At 60.2% G+C, this 27532-nt stretch overlaps 1 protein-coding gene across 4 annotated transcripts in view; it reads right to left on the bottom strand.

The window, feature by feature from the left end:
* Window positions 1-10475: 10475 nt before the first annotated feature.
* The window catches only part of ACOX3 (acyl-CoA oxidase 3, pristanoyl), a 47998-nt gene continuing 30941 nt past the window's right edge, over window positions 10476-27532 (bottom strand). For all 4 annotated transcript variants that reach the window (XM_082653824.1, XM_082653822.1, XM_082653823.1 and 1 more), the window contains exons 14-18: window positions 23712-23827; window positions 18174-18348; window positions 16974-17041; window positions 14359-14445; window positions 10476-11207 (exon numbers count right to left, since the gene is read on the bottom strand). In XM_082653824.1, the coding sequence (XP_082509950.1) occupies window positions 11088-11207; window positions 14359-14445; window positions 16974-17041; window positions 18174-18348; window positions 23712-23827 (566 nt within the window). In that variant the 3' untranslated portion in view covers window positions 10476-11087. The remainder of the gene's footprint in view (window positions 11208-14358; window positions 14446-16973; window positions 17042-18173; window positions 18349-23711; window positions 23828-27532) is intronic.

The following is a 27532-nucleotide window of genomic DNA, read 5'->3' on the forward strand; positions in this document are numbered from 1 at the left end:
GAACGACACTCCATTACGGGCACCCCCTCTTTGGGCGCCCCTCCCAGCGTCTCTTCCTTCCCAGGTGGGGCAGGTGTGGACCGGGAGATGCCCAGGTGAAGGGCCCCGAGGCCCAGGGACACGAGCTCCGGACTGGGCAGGGGCAGGGAGTTCTGCAGGAGCAAGCTGGGCCACGCTGGTGGAGCTGGGGAACCAGAGTGACCCCTGGGAGCCCCCGGAAGCGGTGCCCGGGGATGCGGCAGACGACCAGGCTTCAGGGGAACGGCACCAAGCACGGACCTGCAGGTGGAAGGCTTCCCGCGCAGGGGATGCGCCCAGACCTGTCCAGCGGCATGTGTGTCTCCTGAACTGTCAGGAAGCAGACTCAGGACTCGTCACCTGTCCCAGGTCACAAGGTGACAAACGGCTGGGCTCAGGCCCATCCGAATCTGCCTCCTGGCCCCCCTCAAAGTCAATCTATCCCTTCAGGGGCTACCTCCTGGAGACTGTCACTGACCGGCTGTCACCCCTCTGTCTACCACCATCTGAAGCATCTGAACACCTGCAGACCTAGAACTTTCCCACCACCTCGCTCGGAGCCACCATCAGCTGGTGGGTCCCTGTGGGACCCTCTGCCTGTCTCCCTGCTTCCGCCCTTGCTGCCCGCGGCCTAGCCCTGCCCCGCCTTTACTTTCCCCAGAGCACACGGCATGCTCTGTTTACTGTTTACACTCTAATCTAATTCTCCCCACGGGGATGTCAGCGCTGTAGGAGCAGTGCTCTCTGATTTCTCCCTTAGTGCCCCCATCCTACAACAGCATCAGAGAGGGGGCAGGCGCAGGCAGGGAGGCCAGCCGGGGGGCTGGGGCTCTGATGGAGAGAGTAGGGGTGCTGACCCAGGGGCCCAGGAGGGCTCCCTGGAGGAGGTGTGGCTCAGTCGAGTGGGCTTGCCTGTGCACCCTCAGTGACTTACATCAGCAGAGCCTCAGGAAGGATGCCTCGCCTCCCTGGTAATCAATCAGGACGCCGCTTCAAAGGAGCATCTGCAGAGGCCGGGCCCTGGCCACTCAGCTTTGCGCCTCAGGAGTTACCAGGTACCCAGTGCGGTAGGGCTCCGTCCTGCAAGTGTTAAACGGACACTGTCATTCACACGCGAGCCTAGAGGAACCTGGAGGGGAACCACAAAGCCGACTTCCGCGAGAGAGCGCGTCTTCTACAAGAGCGCGTTTCCGCGAGAGAGCCGTCTGTGGAACGCAGGCGGGCCACCTGGGCCACGGATATGGGGAGGCAGAGCGAGGGTCGGTCTGGGAAGAGGAGCTGCTGGGAGGACGACGAAGGGAATGGTGTGGGAGGCAGAGGGAACAGCCTGTGCAAAGGCTCTGAGCAGGAGACCCCAGCTGCCCCTCTGTCCTCCCAGGGACCTGGCGGGATTGTGGGAGGACAGCCCTGGGCCCGCCACACAGCAGTTGCAGCTGGAGGGGTGGGTGCAGGGCCCTGTCAGGTGGACTTTCTCCAACGCAGCTGTTGGCTCTGCTCACGTGTCCGCCAGCGGCCTGGCAAACGTGCCGCTGAAACCCCACTCGGTTGTTCTGGTTTGGGTTTGGGTTTTTCTTTTTAAGGAAAAACAGCTGCAAGGCCAGGAGAGAATGGCCGTTTTAGAGAAACTTCCGATGCCACGGGCCCGGCTTATACACTCAGGGCCAGGCCCCAGAGCCACCCCCTCCCGCAGGCCTGGGGGAGGCCGTGCTGCCCCGTCCAGCAGGATGCCCACCCTGCCCTCTCAGGCCTCGGGCTCAGGCCGGCATGACATCGAGCTCCCTTCAGCCTTCTCAGACGAGGGCCTCCCGCCGAGCCCAGACCAGCCACTCAGTGTGCTCTGTGGAGCCCAGCTCGCCAGGCCGGGCTGAGCCCAGGGCCCGTGCACAGCTGCCCCAGCTGGGGCTCCACCCTGAGCATCTGCCAGGCCTGGGGCCACCCCCCATGCCCCCAGAGCCCCAGACGGCACCGTCCCCCCCGCTGTGACCCTGCACAGCAGCAGCTGGTCAACATCTGCTAGACGTCTCACAGGAGCCCGGCCCACTATCTCCTCAAACCCTCCCAGGAGCCCTGCCATGTAGGCGGGGCCGCCCCATTTTACAGGTGTGGAAACTGAGGCACCAGCGGTTCGTGTCGCTTGCCTGATCCCGGGAGTGGGGGTCGGGACCCCTGATGTCAACACACAAGTCCTCTCCCCTCCGGGTATCTGGGTCCAGCCTTTCTAGAAAAGGGGCGAGAAGCAGCGGGACTGGGGAAGAGGTACGGGCCCGGAAATACGGGCCTGGGATTGCAGGCTGGGCTCTGACGTCACCGCCGCCCAGAGAGGCTGGGGGTGGAGTCCCCACCTCCCTCGCCCTCCACCTCTGCTGTCCCACGACCAGTGCCGGAAAGAGGGTCCCCACGTGCCTCTGAGATGAAGCGGAGAGGGAGGGGCTATGGTGGGTGCCCTGGGGGGCGGAGGCAGGGGAAGGTCTCAGAGGGGGTCCAAGCCGAGGCTGGCCAAGGGCTTGGTGAGCGGCCAGAGGTGACTGGGCTGCAGGGGCAAGAAGGGGAGAAGGGAGGGGGGCCGTGGAGGCTGCCATGAAGGACCCTGAATGCAGTCCAAGGAGCTCTCCTGTGGCCCCCAGGGGCGGGGAGTGCGGGGAGTCCTCTCCGTCAGGCCCAGGTGATGGGCACTGGCTCAGAGAGGAGCATGGGTGGGCATGTAGAGGAGGGGCTTCTGAGGGAGGGGGCACCCCGGGGCCTCGTCAGGACCAGGTCGCTAGGGGCCAGCGGTGACCCCAGGGTGTCTGGCTGGGGCTCCCACAGCTGTGCCCTTCCCTGGGGCGGGACCTGGGGAGCGGAGGGGTAAGCTGACCATAGCCACCGGGGTGGGTGAGATGGGACCCCGGGGCTCCCGGCCCGCCCAGCGCTCTCCACGTCCACCCTGCCTCCCTCTAGTCCTGGCCCACCTATTAAATTTAAATGTCCTGCAGCAGCCGTGCCTGCACTGGGAGGGTAAGCTGACAGCCGCACCCCCAAGCCTCACTGCTGACTTGACAAATCGGGGTTTAACAAGTGTGAAAAGCAAACGTGTATGAGCCGGTAAACATCAAAAACGTGCATGGACCTCGACCCAGGAGCCCCACTCTGGGAGGGCACCGTATAATCCCAATACACAGGGGAGGACACGCACATGACCTTGCCCACCCCTCACTGGGCCATTTGTCGTGGGGGGAGTCAGAAAACAGCCTTCACATTCGACCACGGGCAACTGGCTGCAGCAACCGTGGCCCTACGTGCTGGATGGAGTATCACGCAGCCACTTGAAACGATGGGTGTGAGCGCTGCACGGTGCCGTGGAGAACACTTGGAATCAAATCCTAACAGAGGAAACAAGAAAAACCACGTGAGCCCCGGAGTGTAACGACGTCCAGAAAACCCACCGCAGGTGCAGGTGCGGGATAGAACGCCCCACGATGAAGGATTTGCCGTTTGGAGACGTGTGGCTCAGGCCGTGGGGGGGTTCTCTTCCTTGAGCTGAGAATTTTATAGGATGTGTTTATATTGTTTTTCTGATTTTAAAAAGAACCCTTAACAGAGAGAGAGATGATGTCAGCTGGAAGGCCCAGGGTAGAGCTTTGAGTTCACACTCGCTCCTTTGGTAGATGGGGAAGCCGGGGTGCAGAGGGGAGGTGAGGTCCGCTCAGCCCCGTGGTGCCGCTCCGGCACGGGGGGCCCCCCTCTCGCCCCCCGCCCTCCGCTGGGCCGGGAGCTGTGGGGGCCCCCAGGGGGCCTGACCTGGAGGCAGGGATGGGGTGGGGGAGGGATTAGGAGATGCCCCAGGGAGGGGGAGAGTTCAGCACTCCCGGGAACCCGCTCTCCTCAACCCGGAACCACCTGCTTCCCCGATGCTGACAGGCAGGCAGGTGGGCTAGGCAGAGGGGCTTCCCAGAGCTTATCCCTCTCTTAAAACCTCCCCCAGAAACCCCGCCCCCAAACTTCTGATTACACCTCACCGCCCAGACCCACCAGGCATGGTGTGCTGGTTTCCTGGGGCCCCCGTAACCCAGAACCAGACTGAAGTTTATTTCCTCACGGTCCTGGAGGCTGGAAGTCCGAGATCAAGGTGTGGGCAGGGTTGTTCCTTCTGAGGCCTCTCTCCCTGGCTTGAAGACGGCCACCTTCTCCCTGTGTCCTCACAGGCTCACCCCTCTGTCCCTGTCTGTGTCCTAATCTCTTCTTACAAGGACACCAGTCATACTGGACTAAAGGCCTACCCTCAGGCCTCATTTTCCCTTAATTACCTCTTTAAAGGGCCTAACTCCAAATGCAGTCACTCTGAGGTATTGGGGCTGGGCCTTCAACATATGGATTTTGGGACAGAATTCAGCCCGAAACACACAGCCGTCTCCAGCTGCAAGGCAGGCTGGGAAGGCAGGCCTGTCAGGCCCGGCCGCAGAGAGGAGATGACAGCTGTAAATCGCGCACACGTGGGTCCGCGAACCAGCCCCGAGTCTGGTGAGAGGCACACGAGAATCAGGAAGGCGGCCGCGGCCCCGCGTGTCTGTGTGACCCTTCGCACCCGAGGCTTACTATTAATCCATTTAGGCTAAGATTTCTGTTACAATGCCGTGGTTTCAGCTGGACTGTGTTCATGGGCTCTGCCGCGGTGGGAAGTTTGCACAAAGGTAGCAAGTCGTGAAATTCCATCAGCTTCCTTCACAGCCAGAGCTTCTGAAACTCCGCTGCTGTTGACAGAGCCCCTAGCTTGTGCCCGGCACGGCAGAGCGCTGGGAGCACAGAGGAGGGTCCCCGAGAGTGGCTTTCGCGAGGGTCCAGGGTAAGCCTGTGCAAACAGTCTGCGGAGGGGCTGGAAGGGGCGTTGGCTTGAGGGCAGGGGGAGCCCGGGGGAGACAGGAGTCGGGCTAGGTGGGGGTGCAGAGTGGAGGCGTGAGGTTGGGACAGAGGGACACTGGGCAAGAGCCATGAGCGGCTGCCGTGAGAAGGGAGGCGGGGCGGGTTCGCCCGGACGTCTGGCGCGAGTCGATGCATGGTCATCGTGGCTTAGTGAAATTTTTAAAAATTGCTTTAAGAGGCCCCATGGTGCCAGCCCTGCAAGGCAATGGCGCTCCCTGCAGGTCCCCGTCCTGCTGCGTGGGGCCCTCTGTCTGCCTCTGCAGGCTCTCGGGGTGGAGGCACGCCTGCCCACTCACCACAGTCCTCCATCCTCCCGGCGCTGGCAGGGAGGGAGACCCAGGCTGCCCGGCCCTGCCCACCCCGTCCTGACGCTGGCTCTGGGGACCCGAGGCAACAGGCCTTGTCACGTGACCTGGGGTGAGCCTCGTGGCCTCGCTGAGCACACCTGCTGAAATCTGGGGCAGTGGGGGATTCAAGCGGTCGCTTAGCTCAGGGGCCTGGCGCAGCCTCGGCGCACCAGGTGGCAGACCGTCTGCTGCAGCTCGGCTCTGGACCGGAGCTCGGTGGCCCCTGAGTGGTTAATGTACTGCCTGGCAGGACGCTGGGAATTCGCCAAAGGAGTTGTCAGAGTTTACCAGGGGGCCTCTCTTCCCTCGCTCGCCCTGGGGGCCTGGGCCATCTTAGAAGCGCCCCCACTGCAGGCACCCCTGCCCGCCTCCCAGGGTTGGACCTGACCCACGGTCGGGCCGATTAACTGGACAGCCGTGACCTCACAGGGCGGCTCCCACAGTGCCCAGGGCTCGGTGATAAGGGACGGACAGGGTCCCGCATCTGGGATGGATCAGCCGCCCTGGACAGGCCGCGGGCCCCGGGTCAGGCCGTGCAGAGACCGCCTGGGCTGGAGAGCGGATGCCGCAGTGCAGGAGCGCGCGGCACAGCCAAGGGGAGCCATGCGCAGAGGAGTAGCCCCCCCTGGCCGCCCTGGGTCAAGGGCTGTGTGCGGCTCTGCTAGATTTGCAAGTGCCAGGCGACCGTGCCGGTGGCAGATGTGCTGCGTCTCCTCCACGCCCACTGCCTGGGTGCACACTGTGTCCCGGACGTTGCCCCCACAGCACCCAAGAGCCCGTCAGCGGAGACGTGGAGCCGCAGCAAAGGGCACCACAGCGGCCAGCGCCCTGCTGGGCAGTTCCGAGCACGGCGACCACGGCGACCTCCACTTACTCACCTGCTCAGAGACCAGCACACAGCAAAGGCTTAGCGGTGTTTGTTCAATAAATGGTGGATGTTGGGGAGGGGCTGGATGGAGGTGGGGGCGGGGCTAAGGGAGGTGGGGGCGGGGCTGGATGAAGGTGGGGGAGGGGCTGGGTGGAGGTGGGGGAGGGGCTGGGTGGAGGTGGGGGAGGGCCTGGGTGGAGGTGGGGGAGGGGTGGAGCTGGCTGGCGGGGAGGGTGCCCATGGCTGTTGGCTGCCCCAGTCCCGCTCATGGCTCTCCGAGCCCATCATCCTGGAGTTTTCAAGGTTGCTTCAGGGAAGCGTGGGACCTGGTCCAAGGCTGAGATTTGTTGAGACCACTGTGGTCCTGGAGCAGAGCAAGGAAACCTCTCCCTGGTGACCGGACCGCAGGGGTGCTTCTCCAGCCTGGCTGTAGGAAGACGTCGTGCAAACACAGACCAGACACCGTCTGAGGCCTACAGCTGGGCAGGATGCCCGCACCTTCTTCCCTCCTGTCCCCACAAAGGGCTCTTGTGTCCCCCTGGCTGGGCCGGTGTCACCGCTTTCTGAGCAGTGTTGTCTCTGCTGCCTCTGGCCCCTGTGGGCCAGCCAGGCAGGGGTGGGGGGAAGGGGGTAGGGGTGGGGCGGGTACCATCGGCAGAGCTGTCACCGTCATCGTGGCTGCAGACGGAGAGGTGAGGGTCCTGCAGAGGTGCCACCAGGCCCCCAGGCCTCCCGCCTCCCCGAGGGCATCCCTGGGAGCAGGGCGTCTTCCTGGAAATGCCCACCCTCTCTGGGAGGATGTCTGCCTGGCCCCAGACCTGCGCTCCTCACGTGCGGCTCTCCCGACCTCAGGCTGCGAGCACGCCCTGGGGACCGGCCAGATGCCCGTCGTTCCTCACCATCCTGGGGAGGATCAATCATCCCAGATCACTCTGCTTTCCACTCCTAACACGGTCACTAGTGTGACTCTGAACACCCGCCCACCCAGCGCGCCAGAGAGAACCAGCACACTGGTCCCGAGGCCCCTGCTATGGACGAAGGAACCTTCTGGAAGGACGATTTCACCACAGACCACCTGGACAGAACGCAAGGCAGCCGGTCTCCTCTTCCACCCTCTTCTTAGCGCACGACGGTTCTGCTGCCACCTTTGAACTCACAAAGTTAGCCCTGGAGGGGCTGCAGCCCCCAGCCCGGGAGCCCCTCCCCGAGGGACGGTGGAAGCACTTGGGACTGCAGGCTGGCCACCTGAGCTCTCGCGCAGCAGTGTCCTCACCTGGAAAATGGGGACGATCCCTACCTCTGGAATCGGACGTACACGGCCTGCAGTTTCTCCCCAGTGGCAGGCCAGTGCGCTCTGGAGCCGGGGAACCTGAGTCTGCTTCCCAGCCCCTGACTGTGGGCTGCCTGACCCGAGAGCCCACTTCCTCACTGTGGCCACCATCCCCGGGGCTGGTGGAAGAGAAAGGCAGGCAGGGGAACGCCGGCTGTGAGTCAGGTGCCACCTGGACACCGGTCCCCAGGCCAGCCCTGCGCACGTCTCCTCCTGGCTTCCCTTTCAATGTCCCACGCCAGCCAGCGCCCACATGCCCACGATTTCCCCGGAAACACACACACAGTCCCTGTCCCCTTGGCCTTTTCCCTCTGCGCAGCGGAAACACAGGCTGCACTCTGCACGCTCTGGGCGCAGAGTGCCCGCTGCCAGAGGAACCCTGGACCAGCCACTGAGCCACTGGCTGAAACAGGTGGAATCATTTGGCCCGTCTGGGCTCACAGAGATCATACGGGAAGGGGTCCTGTGCACTTCCTTGCTTGGGCTTCCAAACCACAGAAACTGATTTCCTCACAGCCCTGCAGGCTGGAAGTCCAAGATCAAGGCGTGGGCAGGGTGGATTTCTTCTGAGGCCTCTCTCATTGGCTTGCGGACGGCCGTCTTCTCCCTGGGTCCTCACGTGGTTACCCCTCTGTGCGTGTCTGTGTGCTGACCCCTGCTTCTCATAAGGACACCAGTCTTACTGGCTCAGGACCCACGTGTATGACCTCATTTTACCTTAATCACCTCTTTAAAGGCCCATCTTCAAGTACAGTCACATTCTGAGGTGCTGGGGGGAGGACTTTGGCATATGGATTTGGGGGGACACAATTCGGCCATAACATCTTGTGTGGCCATAACTTTGGGGAAGAAGGACATCAAATCCAAGGTGCAGGAGCAGTGTGGTCACAAGGGAAACCCCCGGACTCCAAGTCCTCCCTGCTGAGCTCCGCCAATGCCGAGGATGCCCCTTCCCGGGGCTGCTCTTCCCACCCGGCCCTCCCTTCTGCATTTCCCTTCCTGTACGTTCTCGTGGACAGTCAGCATCTCCTTGCTCAATGACCGAGGCTGAGCGTGACCACTGCTGCTTCCCTGGCCAAGTCGCGTTTGTGTTCACAAAGCCTTTATCCAGCGTTCTGTCATTTGATACATGATTTTCTACATAGGAGTAGAAACACACTCCTTAAAAAAACACTTGGTTACTGAGACGGGCAAGTGAGTAGCTCTGGAAATAGCATTTGCTCATTTAATAGGGCTGGAGGGGAGCAGTGGCTTTGGCTTTTTTTTTCCCCTTGGGATGATTTTTAAAGAATTTCAACTGCGGTGATATTGCAAGATGAAAAATGGATTTTTCAGTGGCTGGTGGGCTCCGTCTGGTCACACTGTACTCCCGCATTATTTCCACAGCGGTCCACACATCCTGTCTGCTGTAGACGGGATGTCATTGGTCTTCAGTGTGAAGGACGTGCCCACCCCTCTGCTCACCTCTCCCTCCACGGAGCACCTCACTGGTGGCGCCCTGTGAGGGGCAGAGCTAGGAGACCACCCCTGGTCCCAGGGATCCAGAGGGGAGGCAGCCCCACCCAGGGTAGAGAGCCCTGGCTACTGCCTTGGAATGGGGCTGACCAGGAGCCGCAGCCAGTACCGGAGCTGGAAAGGTGGGTGGGGGTCAGCATGGGCTCAAAGCAACAGCACGAGCCCAGGGTGGAGACAGGAAGGCCCGAATCTCACACGAGAAGGAGAGCAGCCCCACTCGATGGAGTGACTGGGACCACAGCCGTACCTGCCATCGCTGGGCACTGGGGCCAAAATGGTCCTCCCTCCTTCAGCAGCCTCTAAATCCACCCCGATCATTCTTTTACTCATTCATTCATTCGCTTCTTCACTCATTCATTCATTCGTTTCTTCACTCATTCATTCATCGTTTCTTCACTCATTCATTCATGCGTTTTTTCATGCAACTCATTCACTCATTCGTTCATCCCTCCACCCACTGATCCCCCCATCCCCCCATCCCCCCATCCCCGCCTCCCTCCAGCACTTGTCAAGCACTTCCCGTGTGTGCCCTCGAGCTGGGAATTGGAAACAGGTGATTCAGACCTGGTCCCTGACCTCAAAGAGCTTCCAGACCAATGGGAAGACCGACTACAAGCCAGTCAGTGCTGTGCTGTCCAGGGAACCGGGCTATGCACGTGGTAAAGGCAGCTTGTCACATAATTCCTGCTGGCAGACGACTGACAGTTCAGCAGGGCAAGGGACAGGCCCCCCTGGCTCAGATACCAGGTGGGAAGGGAGTCCGCTGCCAACACCACATCCGTGTCCACACAGAGGCCGCTGGTCGGTCAGGGAAGAGGGACACGCCAAGGAAGGACGGAGGGAGCCGGGGCTGGGACGCCACGTAGGCAGCCCTGGGACGGAGCAGATCGTCCGTGCGGCCCCTGGCCCTCGACGGCCAGGTGTTGAGGGCGCTCACAGACAAAGACCACGTGACAAGGGCTCCCCCGGAGGGCCGGCTTCTGTGCAGCCCAGTATTTGCAGAGAAGGGCCGGCCTGGAGCCACGTGAAGCTCCTTCTGAGGCCCCGCTGGCCCCTGGTCCTCAGACAAGACCCTCCGCCCAGGCAAGAGGACTGGAGGCCGAAGGCAGAGCCGGTCCCGGGCACACACAGGAGGTGAGAGGGCCGCACCTGGTCAGCCTCCATCCTCCATCTCAGCCTCTTCGTGAGGCCACAGGACGGCCCCTCCCCTGCCCCCGAGGCCAGGGGCAACGGAGACGGGGTGTCGAGTGAGAACCCACCCACCAGCCATCGTCCTGACCTGGGACACTCGAGTGACAGGTGGAGACACCCATCAACCTCCTCCATCTGTCTCCCCCAGCCACCCCATCAGGGTGCTCAGGACCCGGAGAAACGCACCCCCACCCCCACCCGCGGAGCCAGGCAGCAATGGGTGTTCCATTGCCTGTAGGAACAAACCACTTCACGTAACAAAGTGACAAAGTACACAGCTGGGAGGTCGGAACTTAAGGATGACCAGACGTTCAAATCATTATGCATTTTTTTTTCCTTTGGAAACATTTCTTTGATGGAAGCTTCCAGTTCCACACAACAAAGTAATAAAACTGATTTTCTTTTCCTGCAAAATCTTCAACTATGTCATTCGGGTGGTCCCTGGTGCAAATGAGTAAGGTCAGAATTTAATTACATGAGAAAGTCAAACCAGAGTGAACGAAGAATCAGACTGGCATCGTACAGGGCGTAGTGTTACAAGCACAGCCTTGTAAGAAGTCTCAGATGAAGGTAGAATATTGCCCGACCCGAATCACCAACGACCAGTTTCACAATCAGCTATGAAAACAGAACGTGCAAGGCTCTAATGATCAAAAAGCGCTCAGTCCGTCAGGAAGAAATGATCTTACAGGTTTTCTTTTCACCCAGCGAATCAGCCCTGCCCTTCAGGCGTTACCCGTCCTGCTGGGACTCGGGGTGGGGGGCAGGCCAGGATAAGCCAGGCCCGCCTTGGGCTCCACGGGACGAGCAGCCGGGCAAGGGCAGAGCTGTGGGTTCGGAGAGCGGCAGCCGTCTCTGGGGCCTCCAGAACTTGAACTCGAGGTCCACGTCTCCACGGCTGCATCACGGCCAGCCAGTGCGACTAAAGCCTGGATTTCAAGCTTCCTAGGACGGGCTTGTTGGCAGAGAATTCCGACCACCACGACGCCCTCTCTAGCACCTTGCTTTGCTGCAGCACAGCGCTCCAGAGGTTCTTATAGAGCTGCAGAAGAGACATACAGAACACACGTGTATGTAACAAGAAAAGTTTTGAGTGTGCCAGTGCAACTGTGAACACCCAGGAAGTTCTCTCCGGTCACTCGTGGAAACATTTTAAGATGATTTAAATTTAATTTATGTAAATCAGTCTTTGCCGGTAGAGAACAATTGTGAAAATGCAACTATAAAGGACAATAATGTACACTTAATGATGAAGACACCCCGCTCGCCCTTTGCTTTGGAAATTCTCCTGGAAGGTGGATTCTGCAAGTCGACGTTTCTCTCGCGCCCACGTGGCTGCTGGCTGGTAGGCGGCGGGGCAGCCAGGCAGCAGCGTGACGGCTTGTCCCCTGGGCCACAGGGCCTGGGCACGCACTGGCCCCTCTCTGCCTGCCCCGTCAGACTGTGCAGAGCGGGCCAGCTAGCCGTCGCCTCAGGGCCCCCCAGGCGGAACTGCTCTCGGTTGTTATCTTCGAGGAAGGTCCTGAGCGTGGCAGGCAGCCGCCTGACGCCTCCCTGCTCCCAGCACGGCCAGCGTCCAGGCTGAGGTCCGTGGAGACAGGGAAGGGGCCGGTTTCGTATCTGGCTGATGCTGGCAAATGTTGCTTTCAAGAAGCCAGCCTCCCCCGCACCTGCTAAGCACACTCAGCGGTTCTGCCCACGCTCTGCTATTCTTGGCTCCCAGGGAGACGCAAGGACGGGCTCTGTCTCCACAGGTCATCAACCCGAGGCGACACTGCACAGCCCGGAGCGTTACGCTTCACTTACTGATGATCTCAATCTCCTACAGCTGTGCCTGCTCATCTAAAAGGAATTTCTGGGACTTGCCTGGTGGCGCAGGGGTTAAAAATCGGCCTGCCGATGCAGGGGACATGGGCTCGAGCCCTGGTCCAGGAAGATCCCACACGCCGCGGAGCAACTAGGCCCGTGAGCCACAACGACTGAGCCTGCGCTCTAGAGTCCGTGTGCCGCAACTACTGAGCCCGTGCGCCACAACTACTGAAGCCTGCGTGTCAAAACTACTGAGCCCGCGCTCTAGAGCCTGCAAGCCACAACTACTGAACCCACGCACCACAACTACTGAAGCCTGTGTGCTACAACTGAGCCTGCGCTCTACAGCCTGTGAGCCACAACTACTGAGCCCACATGCCACAACTACTGAGCCTGCGCTCTACAGCCCGTGCGCCACAACTTCTGAAGCCCGCGCACCACAACTACTGAAGCCCGCGCACCTAGGGCCCGTGGTCCACAACAAGAGGAGCCACCGCAGTGAGAAGCCCGCGCACCGCAACGAAGAGTGGCCCCCGCTCGCCGCAACTAGAGAAAGCCCGCGCACAGCAATGGAGACCAAATGCAGCCAAAAATAAGTACATAAATAAATTTATAAAAAGTAATGCCTGACATTAAAAATAAAATAAATGAATTTCTTACCTAGGAGCACCTAGTTCAAACCTCAGCCCTTAACACTAGGAGGAATGCACACTGCGTCAGGCACCCTGTTGGGTGAAGCCTCGGGCTGGCTCTGGTGTCAGCGTGGAACCCGGGGCCCCGGTATCGGGACAGGACGGGATGGGACGGCCCTCCCCTACTCCTCCGCCGCCCGCCCGCGAGCCAGGGCCGTGTTCTGCAGAGCCGCTCGGCGCCGCCTGTTCGGGGCTAACGCTCCCGTGCACCTGTGTCGCAGAGGCCAGCCCCTCTCCCGTGGGCTTGTCAGCACGTCGTCCTCGTGCTCCCGCGGGGGCCCTAGCCAAGAGCAGGTTCACTCTCTCCTGCCTTCCCTCCAGACGGTCCATCTCGGCCCCAATCCTGGCTCCGCTACAACTCGCCCGGCCCCTCCGGAGGCTGGGTTTCTCCCTGGCGAAGTGGATGTGGTAACACACACCGTGAGCGGGGACGCCCCGCCCAGCTGTGCAGCCAGAGGACGGCAGGCCCTCCACAGATGTACGGTCCCCACCGTCCTGATTCGATGGGGGACTCGTCCGAACTGTCCACCCCAGTGCCTGGTACTCCTGTCCCAACCCCAGGTGTGGCTTGGGCTGGTCAGAGGTCCAGGCGCCTGCCCCCCCAGACTGATTGCAGTGTCCCCTGGGGACAGACGGAGGGTTCCTAGCACCCTACGTTCAGTCTCCTGGGTCAGCAGAAGTCTCAGCAGAAAGAACACGACAGCCCTGGAACCTCAGCACGTGACTTCAACACTGTGAAATGCCACATCTCCATGGAAACACAGGGACAGCCACCCACAGGTAGTGGGAGGCACTGAGCAGACCCGTGGGTGTCGTCCAGCACGGGCGTCTCCACGTGGTGGAGGAGGTCAGGTAGGGACACCCGTGGGCACCGTGAGGGTCCCACAGCAGGACAAAGTGGGGCCACTCTTGGGGGTGCCCCTTCAGCTGGAGGCCGGAGAAGGCCTCTCTGAAGAGGCGGCATTCCGCTTAGAATGAACACAAGTGCTCCGGCAACAGGAACACAGGTGCAAAGGCCCTGGGGTGGGAAAGTGCCCAGTACGACGGAGAAACAGGAGGACAGTGAGACTTTAGTCCAGAGGGTGGGAGGGGCGCGGTGTGAAATGACCTTGGAGAACGGGGCAGAGGTCAGGCCGCGTGGGCTGGGGACGCAGGAAGGGATTTGGGTGCCATTTCAGGTGCAGGGCTCCATCAGAGCAGCTGTTTGACAAGGTCTGCTTTTAAGCCATCGCTGTGGAGCGTGGGGAGGAGGGGCGAGAGAGGAGCTCGGGAAGCCACGTGCGGGCTGCCGGCGAAACACAGGCAGAGGGTGAGGGGTTACGAGCTAGTGCCGTGAGCCGGTCAGAAGACCCGGGGGTGGAGAGGCTCCCAGGAGAGCGTGAAAAGAGCCAGAAGCTGCAGGGCCCCGAGCGTGGCACAGGCCCGGGCTGACCTCGGCATCACGGCCCAAGAGGGCGGCAATGCCGTCCCCTTTCTCGGAGGAGGGCAGGCTGGGGGACGGCTAACCCGCCCGTGACCACCCCCACGTCTCTCAGCCACTCCCTCCCCGCTGCCCACGTGTGACCAGAGACTCCCGGGCCACGGCATCATCTCAGGCTCTGCAACGACTACCATCAGGCCCCAGAGAGCCCCCGGCTCGCGGTCCTGAGTGCAGCGCCCCCAGCCGCCACGGGAGGAGGCTCTGCTCTTTACCTCGCCGTCAGCTCTGCCGATCGGTGAGTTCAGGATGGAGTCAGGAGGGGCGATCACATCAACCAGGGCAACAGCATCGTCTTTCAGCTGTTGGAAAACAAAGTCCATACACTTGGCAACTCCCGGCATCTCCATGGCGACCACCGAGCAACAGAGCCTACAGCCCACTAGCAACGGTAACTCCGGCGGGCAGGCGCATGTGGCTCAGTTACTAAAGTGCTATCTTTTCACTGGCCTGGATTTTAGGTTCGCTGAGTGTGTGTCTGAATATTTTCACCATGTTGCTATCCACTCAAGACTTCCAATGTTTTATTTTTTTTCAACAAGGTACGGACCGCTCGTAAAACTGACGATTCTGTGGCTCATTAATTGGCAACTGTCTTCAGAGGTTTGTCTCTGAACCCTGACTTATCTGGGCAATTACTGTTCCAATAGAGGAAAATATGTCCGGAAAAAAATGTAAGAGAAAAAGCATTTATGAGCACCTGGAAAAGCCATCATTCCAACGCTCTTCGGTTCCCAGTAGTTTTATTACTCTCCCGTCCCATTATACAAATTATTCTTCAATATGACAAGTGGAATTTATATGAGAAGACTCCCAAGCATTTTCTTGAAATGCAAAAAACAATTTTCTTAAAATGACTGTGAAATGCTGTGGCTGAACTCAAGAGAACGCTGGAACGGGGGCGACTTGAACAACGTATGAAATCAACTGTTGAGCAAAGAGTCACAGGAACAGGGAAGTGCAGCCCGCTTTGTGGTTCAGAGGCTGCTCCACGGCTCCGCACACCCCCGGCACCGCGGTGGGTGAGGGGAGACGAGCCTGGACCGGGGTCGGCCAACGTTTAATGTAGGGGGCCCACAGGAAAGAGCCCGGCTTTGTGGGCCGCAGGGTCTCTGTCTTACGCTCCCCTCTGCTGTGACGGTGAGAACAGCCCCACAGACGATGCCCAAGGGAATGGCTGGACCAGGGACGGAGCTGGCGCCCTCCACCCGGCCGACCCTGGCCTCCCCGAGTCAGGACGAGCCTGGATCTGCCAGGCGGCTCAGGCTGCATCATGGCCCAGGACCGCCAGCCACCAGCTCCGTGGTGTAAGTGTCACGTTTGAGAGCAAGGAAAACAATGGTTGTATTTTTTTTTTTTTTTTTTTTTTTTTTTTTTGCGGTACACGGGCCTCTCACTGTTGTGGCCTCTCCCATTGCGGAGCACAGGCTCCGGATGCGCAGGCTCAGCGGCCATGGCTCACGGGCCCAGCCGCTCCGCGGCATGTGGGATCTTCCCGGACCAGGACATGAACCCGTGTCCCCTGCATCGGCAGGCAGGCTCTCAACCACTGCGCCACCAGGGAAGCCCCGATGGTTGTATTTTTAATAATGGCAACTCACCACCTGTGGAACACACGAAGGAAGACCCCCTCCTGTTTAAGTAAATGCGGTCTGTGTACACAGCACCATCACAGAGACACCCTTACCCAGAGCCCACGTGGGGAGAGATGGACGCTTAGGAAACAAACCCGGGGAGAGCCTTAATGTCAACCACAGAGGCATCACCTAGAACTACATCAACTTGAAAGCCCTGAAAGGGGAGAAACGGAGCGGCCTGTCACCCGTCGTGTGAGACACTGGGCAAAATGCTGGGGACTTTGGTTCATGTCTTACCATCAAAAGTAGAGAAATGCCTCTAACTGCACCCCCCGATACGGCAGCCACAACACACGTGACTGTTTCATTAAAATTAAAGAAAACTGGACTTTCCTGGTGGTGCAGTGTTAAGAATCCGCCTGCCAATGCAGGGATCATGGGTTCGGTCCCTGGTCCGGGAAGATCCCACATGCTGCAGAGCAACTAAGCCCGTGTGCCACAACTACCGAGCCTATGCTCTAGAGCCCACGAGCCTCAACCACTGAGCCCATGTGCCGCAGCTACTGAGGCCCGCATGCCAGGAGCCCGTGCTCCGCAATGAGAGAAGCCACTGCAATGAGAAGCCCCCACACCACAACAAAGGGTAGCCCCCGCTCTCCGGAACTAGAGAAAGCCCGTGCGCAGCAACGAAGACCCAAGGCAGCCAAAAATAAATAAATAAAATATAAATAAATTGGTTTAAAAAAAAATTAAAGAAAACTAAAAATCCTTGGTCACACTGGCCGCCATTCTAACAGCCCCAGGTGGCCAGTGGTGATGGTATGGTACAGCGCCGTCCCAGAACACGTCCACCCCCACACAAAGCTCCAGTGGACAGAGTGCCCTCAGAACGTGACGTGGCGCTGGGGCCATCTGACTTTTCTGGGCGACAAAGGTAGAAGGATGCAATAAAAAAGGAAAATACCGTGAAACGAACTAAAATTGGAGGCTAACATGAAATGCTGGAGAGAATTATCGATATCGCTGTAAAAAATTATTATTAGAGCGAGCTGAATGTGTACAGATTCTACGACAGTCTCTGAAAATGACGCTTCCTGAAATTTCTGACACAAGCACATTCTGTAAGTTTCCCGGCTGTGCTAACAGTTGCCCGCACACAAACGAGTGGGAAGCTAAGGTCAGTGAACGTTAATATACGGGTGATCGTGTGTAATGTGGAAATCGTATAAGGATATAAGGGGATTTCAACTCACCTGGGCACACAGGGCCAGGATGGCGTTCTCTACCATTTTACCTGCTTGTTCACCAGAAAAGTAGCCACCTGTAAGCAGAGCGCTGGTTACTCTGGGTTCTGCTACCCTAACTCCCAAATTACCCACAAATTGCAAACATGCTGAAACAGCTTTCCAAAAGAGCCCATTCTGTGTGAAAATGCCTCGCTACTGCTGCCCGAGCCCCGCTGCGACCCGTTCACAGAAAGGCACCGGCCAGGGCTGGGCTCCTGTGTCCCCCTTCCCGCCAGCTCACTGAGCTTGTGCTGGGGGTCAGAGCCGGGAGCTGGGGAGGCTGAAGCCCAGGAAGGTGGCCTCGGGGGGCTGGGGGGAGACCTGCGGGGCAGGGCCGGCGGCAGGCAGAGCACGGCGCGGGCGGTGGCAGGAGGCTGTGCTGCGGGCCGACAGGGGCTGCGGGCACACAGCTGCACCTGCGGGCATGTGGGCGTCTGTAGCCACCAGGGGCTGGGCACGAGACCCAGCCCCACAGCCTCACCTCCTACAATGCGGCGGGCTGTGCCGTGCCGTCCAACAGGCCTAAAGAGGAGGCCCCGACTTTGCTGCGGGACTGATTTTGTCTGACTTTTGCCGCAGAGAACGGCGCCCGCTCACTCGGAGTGGGTGGGCGCCTCGCCCCACACCCCGCTGCTCCCTCTACCCGGGAGCCCTCGGGCACCACCTCCCAGGGGCAACACCAGCCCCAAGAGGGAAAACATGGGTTCCTGGCAAGGGGGAGGGGAAAAGTGTACTCCTCACACAGCCCAGATGTACGCACAGAACGTGAACAGATACACAGAATAGCTGTAGTGTTAACATGTCATGGGGGTGGTTAGGAAAAGACGTCTAAAAGGGCTCCTTGGGGGATAATAATGAAAATGAAGTTTGAGAAACTCAGGTTTACCCCCTTCCCACCAATCTTCCAGGAATCAGGCCATTCATCACCGCCTCCAGGAAGCCCTCCCGGATCCCCAGTCTGGGCATTCCTGGGGGTGCTGCCCCAGCAACCCGGGCTCGGTCCTGTGGGCGCCACCCTTCTGCTGTGCTTTTCTTCTTGTGGCCTCTGGGCTCCTCACTCAATGTGTGATGAGTGCTCAGAAAATGGCACGGAAGGAGCACCACATGGGGAAAGCAGAGTCTCCTGGGTAAAGCGGAGGGCGCCCAGCTCCTGGGCAGGGGGCTCACCTCGGTAGAGCAGGGCCGTGTGCTGGTTCAGGGACCACAGGGCGTAGAGAGCGCTGAGCCGCCCAAGCACAGCCCGCAGCGGGGGTGGCACGTCAGGCTGGTGCACGTGCTCGTGGAACCTCCGCACGACCGTGAGCTCCAGGAATGCCAGGGCCAAGGGGCGGCAGCAGTACACCTGCAACAGAACACAGCACACGGCGTTCGGGAACACACAGCAAGGTCTGCGTGCCAGCAGCATTAGTGCAGCAGGGGACGGACGGGGCCGGGCAGTGCTTCTGGGGAAGCACCATGGAAAGGCCTGCAGGAACACAAGCCCAGCTGCAGCAGCTCTGGACCTCAGGCCCGGCAACCTCTCTCAGCTAGGTCCCATCTGGGACGCGGGGTGACCCCACAGCCAACACACAGGCACGGCGGGCTCGTCCAGCGCGGCCAGTGGCGTCTCCAGGAGGTGGGCTCCCTGAGAGCACAAGGTCAATTCTCTTGTACGCGGGGCCATGGACAAGGCTACTCCGGGGACTCACCTGAGAGTGACGTCAGCTCCTCCAAGGGCGTGGCCACGCCCCTGCCTCCCAAGTTTCTAAAGATCAGCCTTTCTCGCCCACTCTCCTATCACGTCCAGGAATAAGGCAACCACTGGACAGGGGCCAAGACGTGCAGCCGTTCCCGGCCGAGTTTGACTTGCGTGTGAGTTCCGATGCTGGCTTTGTGTGTGGAAGCAGGAAGTCACCACGGATCTTTCGGTCCCAGCTTTTGCTTCTCTAACCAACATCCAAAACATCTGCTGCTAATCATTAGCTTTGCTCGTCAGCTTTTCTTTCCCCATCTCTAATTGATCGGTTTACTGCTTTTTTATTAGAACAATTATAGATGCGTTCCTGATTTATTATAATGAGCATGTGTTGCTTGTGTAATTAAAAAAATAGTCCAGCAAGGAGGTGACCGGGGACGGGGCAGGGTGAAGACCTTTACTCAGTGCCTGCCTACTTTGCCCCCGACCGTCGACCAGAATCAACAGACTGTGGTCCAGAGTGCGGTCCGGGGCGGGGGGCAGGGGGAAGGGGGTGCAGGCACCAAGGGGCAGGGGCTATGATTTCAAGGCCTGCCCTCGACTTTCAGAGCAAACACTGGGTCGTCCCTTGGTCACTTCCGAGGCCGAGGCTCTCCCAGGGCCTGCCCGAGACTAGGCGTCCTCAGGAGAAAATTCAAGGGGAGGACGCTTCCCCGGCCTCGTGCCAGTCTGCCTCGTCCGACCCCAACACCCCGCTGGGCTTCTGAAGCCGCAAGGGCACACATCCTGCGTCCCGTGTCCGGCCTGGAGGGCCAGCCCGGGGCCTTCAGAGCGGCTTTGTCCCCTTCCCTCTCGCACACACTGTGGTGTGTGCGCCCTTGGCTTTGGAGGGTGAGCGCTGGGGGAGGCTGGGGGAGGAGACCTCACAGGAGGGAAGCTGACGGCGGAGGTGGGCAGGGAGTACCCCACCCTCACCCCAGGCCAGGCACTAAGCTCACAAGAGCCAGCAGTTTATCACCTTGATCCTCCCCGGACCCCACGGATGAAACAAGGTCACGCAACGGGCAAGAGGTGGAGACATAGCTGAACCCAGGCAGGCTGGCCCCAGTGTCCACCCCTTCACTACGTCGCTAGAGCGTGTCATTACAGTAACCACCCGCACCCCTAAACGTGCTCACGCGCTGTGGGCTCCGCTCTGCGTGAGGGCCCTTGCGAATCCCAGGGGCCGGGCTCAGAACTGAATCCAAACTCTCCGTGCTCTCCACTTTACTCTCTCCTTTTCAACCACGTGGATTTTCTAGTATGAAATCACATTGCGTTCATCTTATTTCCCCGTGCAAGTGGCGTACGTCCATTTCAGCTATGGCATCGGCTGGTGCAGGCCTGGTAAGGCAGCGCCACCTCTGACCTCGCCACCCGGAAAACGCATCCTGAGCCCCGCTGAGCTCTGAGTCACTGACGCAGAAGTGATTCAGGGTCGAGGGGACCAGCTTCCAAATCCACTCGGCTTTTCCAGATGTGCACGTGTGGACAGGCGGTTTCCGCCCCAAGCCCAAGCTTCTTGGTCTGAGAAGAGGGGGCATCAGGGTGCAGCCTCCAGCGCTGCCAGGAGGGGCATCAGACAGCATCTCACGTGTCCAGCACCTGCTCGGGGTCCTAGAAGCTGCTGTGATGGTGGCTGCTCTTCTACTCTGTCTCAATCCCAGGACTCGGACACGCATGAAGCTGCTACGTGTGCTTCTGGAAATGTTCAGATGAGGCCATCAGCCGCCTGGGGGACCTGGGCTTTGGGGGTCCGCCCCACCGCGACCTCCGTGCCCAGGACGCCCGACGCAGCAGCGGGCTCAGGAGCCCACGTCTACTTCCCCACCCCGCTGACTGGGCGCCAGGGGCGGGCTGGCTGGCTCTCCTGGCCGCTCGTCAGGCCACCTGCCCTGCTGCCTGAGAACCTGCATTAATAGCCGTGGAGAGCACAGTGCACGGGCAGCATATGTGCTGGGCCTGGGTGGTCCCGTGGATGCAGGGTGATGGCCACGCCAGGCCATGGGCAGGCAGGAGGTGTCTGAAGGGAGACATGGCAGAGGCGAGATTCCACGAGCCACAGAGGACGGATCTGCTTCCGCTTCCCATCAGCTCCCCGCTCCAGACGGGAGGTTCCACTGACTCAGGGGTCCTTGACTGGGGCCGGTTTGTGCCCTGGGGCATCTGGCACCGTCAGGAGACAGTTTGGTTGTCACGACTCGGGGGTGTTGCTGGCATCTTAGTGGGTACAGGCCTGGTGTACTGCTGGGCACCCCACAATGCACGGACAGGTCCCCCAAAATCACACAGCCCGAACATGCGTAGGGTTGAGGGCCTCACTCCAGCTCCCACGCCCTCCACTTCCCGCCCAAATCCTTACACGCAGTACCCGTCCTTGGCTTCTCCCGGACAGCCTGTCCTTGCCGCCAGCAGATCTGACCACGCTATTAACAGACATGGGCCAGTGCCCACAAAGGGTCCTTATGGTGTCCACTCTGGGGCCGCGGTGGGGACAGAAACACTCAGGGGTGGTCCTACCCGCCACGGCACAAGCTGGTCCAAACTCAATGTTTCTGCCGCTCTGTAACCACGAAAAGCTCCAGAGAGAGGCCAGCAGTCCGACGTGTGAGGCCAGGAAGGTCCGTTCCCCTCTCCCTGCACTGGTCCCAGTGCATCCCCACCCCCACTAAACCTACAGCCCCAGGGAAAAAATTCGGATCCAGGTACCAGTTTCTGGTGTGCTCTGATTTCCGAGTATATCTGCATTTTACCAAGTAATAAATATTTTAGGCAAAAAACAAACTCTGAACTATTCAAGCGTGGACATCAGCCGTGCAGTGTGGGGGAAAGAGCTGGACTCAGGGGTCACAGCTGGCTTGGGTTCAATGCTTGGGAGTTCTTACTAGCAGGAGCAGATAAAGAAAAGTTTATCAACGTCCCCCTCTACCCCCCGGTGAGTCAAAGCGTGAACACACTTTATATTTTCACAAAAGCAGCCAGTGATCTCCCCCAAAGGGCACAGTAGTTCACAGCCTCGGCTGGCAGCGCATGGAGTGGCCCTCGTCCATCAGACACTGTCCTCTGACCCGCGCATCCCTGGCCCTGGTTCGTGGTCAGCGACTGCTGTGGCTGCCACCTCGGGCCAGAGGCTGGTTTCCAGGCCAGGCTGACCCTCAACCTGTAGGAACTCTTTGCTACCGTCAGTTACGTACGTCTCATGCTTCCCCAGCCTGGAATCTGTCTTCTGACTTTGCTTGTAGTATCTTCTGCTATTTAGAAAGGGTGAACGTATGTGTAGTCAGAGCTGCCAGTTTTCTCTTCCTTCACAGCCTCCGAGTTTCCTGTCATACTTGAGCAGCTCGTCCCGCCGAGGGCACGTAAACATTTGCTGAAGTTTCCCTCTCGTGCTCTCCTGCTGCTCCCATCACCATACGGGCGGGGACCACATCTCCACAGGACCCTGAACGTCTGTCCCAGGGCTCTGAGGCGCTCTCAGCTGTCAGGATGACCCAGCGCTCACACTTAATGCTCCGTGATCCAGACCAGGTCTGGAGAACGCAGCCCCCCTCTCGGGTCACCCTCCCCTCCAAGCCCCGCGGCCGCCTTCCAGTACACATCACGGCCACTCCGTCTGGCCGCACCTCAGCTCTGAGGCTCTCCCCAGGGACACCCGTCTTGGCTGGACCCAGGCTGGGTACGCTGGCCCCTCCTGTCCTCTGCCACGAGGCTCACTGAGGTGCCGTTGCCAAGTTCTCAGTCGAAGGTCTATGTGAATTCCTTCTCACACGACCACGCCACACACTCGGGTTCTGCTGTCTGTGTGTGCAGGTGCCGGGCACAGGCCGGCGGGCATGGCGGTGTCGCAGATCGGCTCGGACGAGACCTGTGGTGACCTTCTGGGCAGCTCTGCGGGGTTCGGATGTGCTGGGAAGGGGCGACCTCTGTGTCCTCCATATTTTCGGGGTCTTGGGCTACAATGCAGAGAAAGGAGGAACTCCGCAGCCGTCAGTGTCCGAGTGACTGAGGGTGCCGTGGCCCCAGCCCACGTGGAAGGATCGTGTTCACACCTCCTCTCTCAGGTTCCTGGACTGAACTAGGGTTTCACCCACCTTGACGTCTGCTGAATTCATTGAAGACACAGGTGTGATCCTGGTTTATTCGCCCTCGGTCGGAGCCTTTCCAGCGAAGCCCCATCCCTGTGTGCTCCTCCCCCTTCCTGGGGCAGACACGCCCGGCAGGTCCCCGGATGCCTGCTCTGCTCTGACTGCACCTGCTCAAGGGGGTGAAGCTGTCCCTCGCAGCACAGGGGGCGGGGCCCTCGGAGGTGACGGGCAGACGTGGCCCCAGGCTATCGGGGGAGGCTCCATCGCCCAGTGTCCAAGGCGAAGGGACAACACCAGTTTTAGAAGCTTCCTGGGCTACGTTTTTCCCGAACGACACCCGTCACTGTGGATGCACGGGGCCCACGGGGCACAGCAGGCCCAGATCCCGCGTAAAGAGGTGTTTAGAGCGGCTGTTTTTGTGCTGCGGATTCCAGACGCGAGAGGCAGCCCTGTCCCAGAGTGAGAACCAGAGCTGCCCTTGGGCCAATCTCACCGAGCCTCCTTGGAGAGAAGCACAATGACTACAGAAGCAAATGCAGACAGAGCGCGGGTGGGACCTCACAGGAGTCACCGAGCCGTCACTCTGCTGGTCGGGAGGGACCCTGGTGGCTGACGGGCTCCCACAGCCCCGGGTCCCCCCTCCAACCAGCACAGCTCTGGCCGACGGGCCACACACTTGTCAGGGGCCTTCGATATGATGCCCACAACCTCTTCCACACGGGGCAGGGGCGGCGCCACCGTCCCAACAGCAAACCAAGGTGCGGAGACGTCAGGCCAAGTGCCCGAGGTCACAGGGGCTGAGCAACGGGGCCTGCCATCACCAGGACATGCAGCTCACCAAGGACACGACGGGGCGGGAATTAGGAGCGAATCATTAGAAAAGCAACTTTTAAAACAAACACGTACCTGACAGTTGTTTCTTGCTTCAAAGTCGTTGCTTCCCGATTGTTTCTCTTGATTTAATTTCTGATAACTCTCGCGGAGCAGGTAACAGACCAACCACTCGTATGCCGCCAGCGGGACTTCAAAACGAGAAACGGAGAAAACTGTAACCGATGTCACCGTAGGGCGTCTCACCCTTGTCGAGAACTCAGCTCTCCAGTTTACAGGTGCGGAAACTGAGGGACTGCCCACGGCACAGCCCGGGTGGTGGCCGGGCTGGGACAGGCGCAGGTGAGGGTATTTCCTGGCTCTGCTGTGAGGCCAGCCCGTGTTCTCCATGGTTCTGGTAGCCACAGAGCCCACAGGGTCACGGAGGCGCTTTGGGGGCAAGCACCTCATTTACGATGAGGATACACAGTCTGGAAGAAACTCGGATCTGCACGGACGTCAGGACGACTTTCCAGCAGGCGGTAGGAGGAGGGGCGCCCTGTCCACCTGGCCAGCCCGGCCCTGGGGCCCTGGACCTCACACCGGCTCCCCTGACGCCTTGCCCCCCTCACCCGAGAGCCCTGAAGTGCAGAGAGGAAGCACACGGCAGGGGTGTAGACAGACAGGGACGGGCTGGAAGGGGCTGGAGGAAGACCTCCGTCCTCCTCCCCACGCCCCAGCGCCGCACCCGCATCTGTGGGTCCTTCTCGCCACATCTCCGCTAGTTCCGAGGACTCGGCGACCTCAGAACAGCCTGCCCGGCAGGACGGCTACCGCCTCTTCCGTTAAGGACACAGGGCGTGAGGACGAGCCCAGGCACACGGCGAGCGAGCGGGGTAGGGGTGTGGAGTGTGACCTGGCCACGTGGCTCTGCGTCCACGCTTTCCCGCCCGACCCAGGCAGAGGGCCCAGAGCCAGGGCGCCCAGGCCCGCAGGGCCTGCAGCTGCTCCCGGCTCCAGACTCCCAGGTGGGATCTGGCCGAACTGGGTCTGGGTACAAAGGCGGGACACGGGGCACCTGGGATTTCCTTCGATGTCACACAGCCCGTTCCCTGGGAAGATGACGCATGGTACCCACTGCTACGGGTTCTGCTACGGACCCCCGACTGTTTCACGCTGTCGTATCCGTTACCTCACAGCACAGCTGAGAACTTGATTAAAGAGCAGACGATCCATGTCACTGGGCTGAGGAATCGGCTCAAAGGCCGCAAGCAGCCCGAGCTCACACAGCTGTTCTCAGGGAGCCCAGGGGGGCGGGGGCGCGGACCTGGGACCCGCACCCCTCCCAGAGGCCTGCCGGGTGGGGTGGCTGGAACGGGGCATGTCCTAACCCCCTGAAACCTGTGAACGTGCCCTTACTTGGGCACAGGGTCTTTGCAGATGGAATGACGTGACAACACGGGGTCATCCTAGATCAGGGTGGCCCTGAATCCAATGAGAAGAAGGAGAAGCGCACACACAGAAGAGAGGCCGTGCGAAGGCAGAGGCAGAGATGGGGGACGCAGCCGCAAGCCCAGGGATGCCTGCAGCCCCCACGAACTGCGGAGATGAGGAGGGAGCCTCCCCGGAGCCTCCGGAGGGAGTGCGGCCCCGCCCACACCCGGGCAGTGAGCTTCTGTCCAGGACACATTCCTGCTGTTTTCACACCCAGTCCTGTGCCACGGGACACCCACAAACCAGCGGCCCAGGGCGCTGCCCTTCAGGACATCCCTGAAAAGCCGGGTGGACACTGGAAACCAGCTCTGATGCCGACGGGGCCCACTCTGACGCGTGTGTGTCCCAGGGTCTTTGTGGCTAAACTCTTCCTGCCGGATGGACCGTCACCAAGACGGTAACAGGTGGGCGCCACGGGGACTCAGATTTTCCGTGATCTATTTACGTGGCAACAAAACCCAGGAAGTCACCAAGGCCAGCAGCCTCTCAGGCTAATTCCTGACCCCAGCCAGGGGCCCCACCATCCCACGACGCAGCAAGCGCGGCTCCTCCGGACTCTTCCCCGACGCTGCCCGGGCAGGCGACCCCCTGCAGAAGCGACCCGGCTCCCCGGGGGCCCCGCACCACGTGGAGCCCCCGTGCTGACGTCAGCAACCAGTTCACGGTTTGCTCTGTGCTCCGAGTGAGAAGCAAGCTTGATACGTGAGTTGCTGGAACGTTTTTCCTAGAAATTCCACTTTTAGCCTTTAGTGTTTCACAGAGAAGCGGGTCACACCGCTCCGTGTTCACACGGAAGGGCGGAGCCCCCAGCGAGCACACAAAAGGTACCATCGCAGCCGGCGGCGTGCGGGCCGCTCGCAGAGTCCGTCTGGGCGTGAGGAGTCATCGGGAGCAAACTGGGGGAAACCGGCACAGGTGGGCGGTAACGCTCTTGCTTGGGGGCTGCTGATGGCCCAAGACAAATGCTGCTTCAACTTCAGTCCCCAAGTCCCTCCCAGGTTCCTGGGTCACAAATGGCCTCCTCGGGGCTCCCCTGGCCGCTCCCCTGCACACCTCGAAGGCCCTGAGCGCTGCCTGTCTCCCCACGCCGGCTCCCCCCACCCCGGCGCGCTCCCAGGGTGGCCACTGTCACTACGGTCAATCACTCCGAGGTCTGCCCACCTGCCTGGCCTCTCAGTGTCGGGGCTCCCCGACACGCCCACCGGGCACTCAACGTGGGACCCCTGAACTCCCAGTTTCACCAGCACCCATCCCCCGGGGGGTCTCTCACCTGGCCCTCCATCGAACGTACCACCTGACCATCCCCCCGACCGTCCCCCGTGCCCTCACCCAGCTCCCGTCGCTCTCTCCTGTGCTGCCCCTGCCCGGGTTCTGGTCCTCTGGCTGCTATCCCGAGTCCAGCCTTGCTCTGCGTCGGCACCAGAGCACGCCTTCCAAAGTGGGGCTCTGGCCCAGGTGCGCCCCAGAAAGCAAGGCTTGGCCACCTGGCCCAGATCCTCGGCTGGCACACAGCCCCAGGTGTGGGAGCCACCTGCTCTCCCACCATGCCCACCCCACGGCTCCTGTGTGGCTGGCTGACTGCTCCCCAAACACACGGCTCTGAACCTCCAAGACCCACCTTGCAAGCCGCCTTCCTGGGAAACAGCTAACTCACGCTACAGGGGTCACTCTGCACCCACCATTCCCAAGGGAGGGCCCCAGCTCATGGCGGTGAGCCGCCCACAAGGGCGGGGGGTACCGCATTCCCTCTTGATACCTTACAGGGGAAACTGAGGCTCAGAGAGGTTAAGCATCTAGCTCGAGGTTACACAGCTGACTCCAGACCCTGAGCTTCCAACCTCTGGGCGGTGTGCTGACCGCACCATGTACCCCTCTGAACACGTGATGCTACACAACCCTACTGTCCTGTGTGTATACACAATGGTCAGAGCAGCCAACACGCTGAACTCCAATTATTTAATATTTTTGCAAATAAGCCAACTAAAGGAAAAAACTGGGCCTCAGTTATTAAGCGACGTGCAGCTCCTCAACACTCAGGACCATTTGTTAAACCCATCCTCAGCACACACGCATCCTCAGCACATAAATCAGAGGAAGCAGACAGAGAGCTGCCCCACCCGGCCCCTCCCTCTCCAAATAAACCTTTTAATCCCTGGAGGAAAAATCTCCTGACCTTGCAGACAGCCCTCGCTCAATACTGGAAAGGTCTTGAGTGTCCAGCCCTACAGAGCCCCAGGGTCATATGTCATTTATGGACTTTTTACCCAAGATGCAGCTGAGACAAAGGCCGGCCCCGAGGTGTGGGATTTCATGATCGAATGCCCTGGAGACGAACGGCTGGCTGTGGGCTCCCGACCGTCAGTGTTGGATGCCAAGCCCCTTTTGTCAAATGAATTTTGTTTGCGTTTTTTGCTCCAGAAAAT

Source organism: Grampus griseus, assembly GCF_964374135.1.
Source record: "Grampus griseus genome assembly, chromosome: 4".
Taxonomy (NCBI): Eukaryota; Metazoa; Chordata; class Mammalia; order Artiodactyla; family Delphinidae; genus Grampus; species Grampus griseus.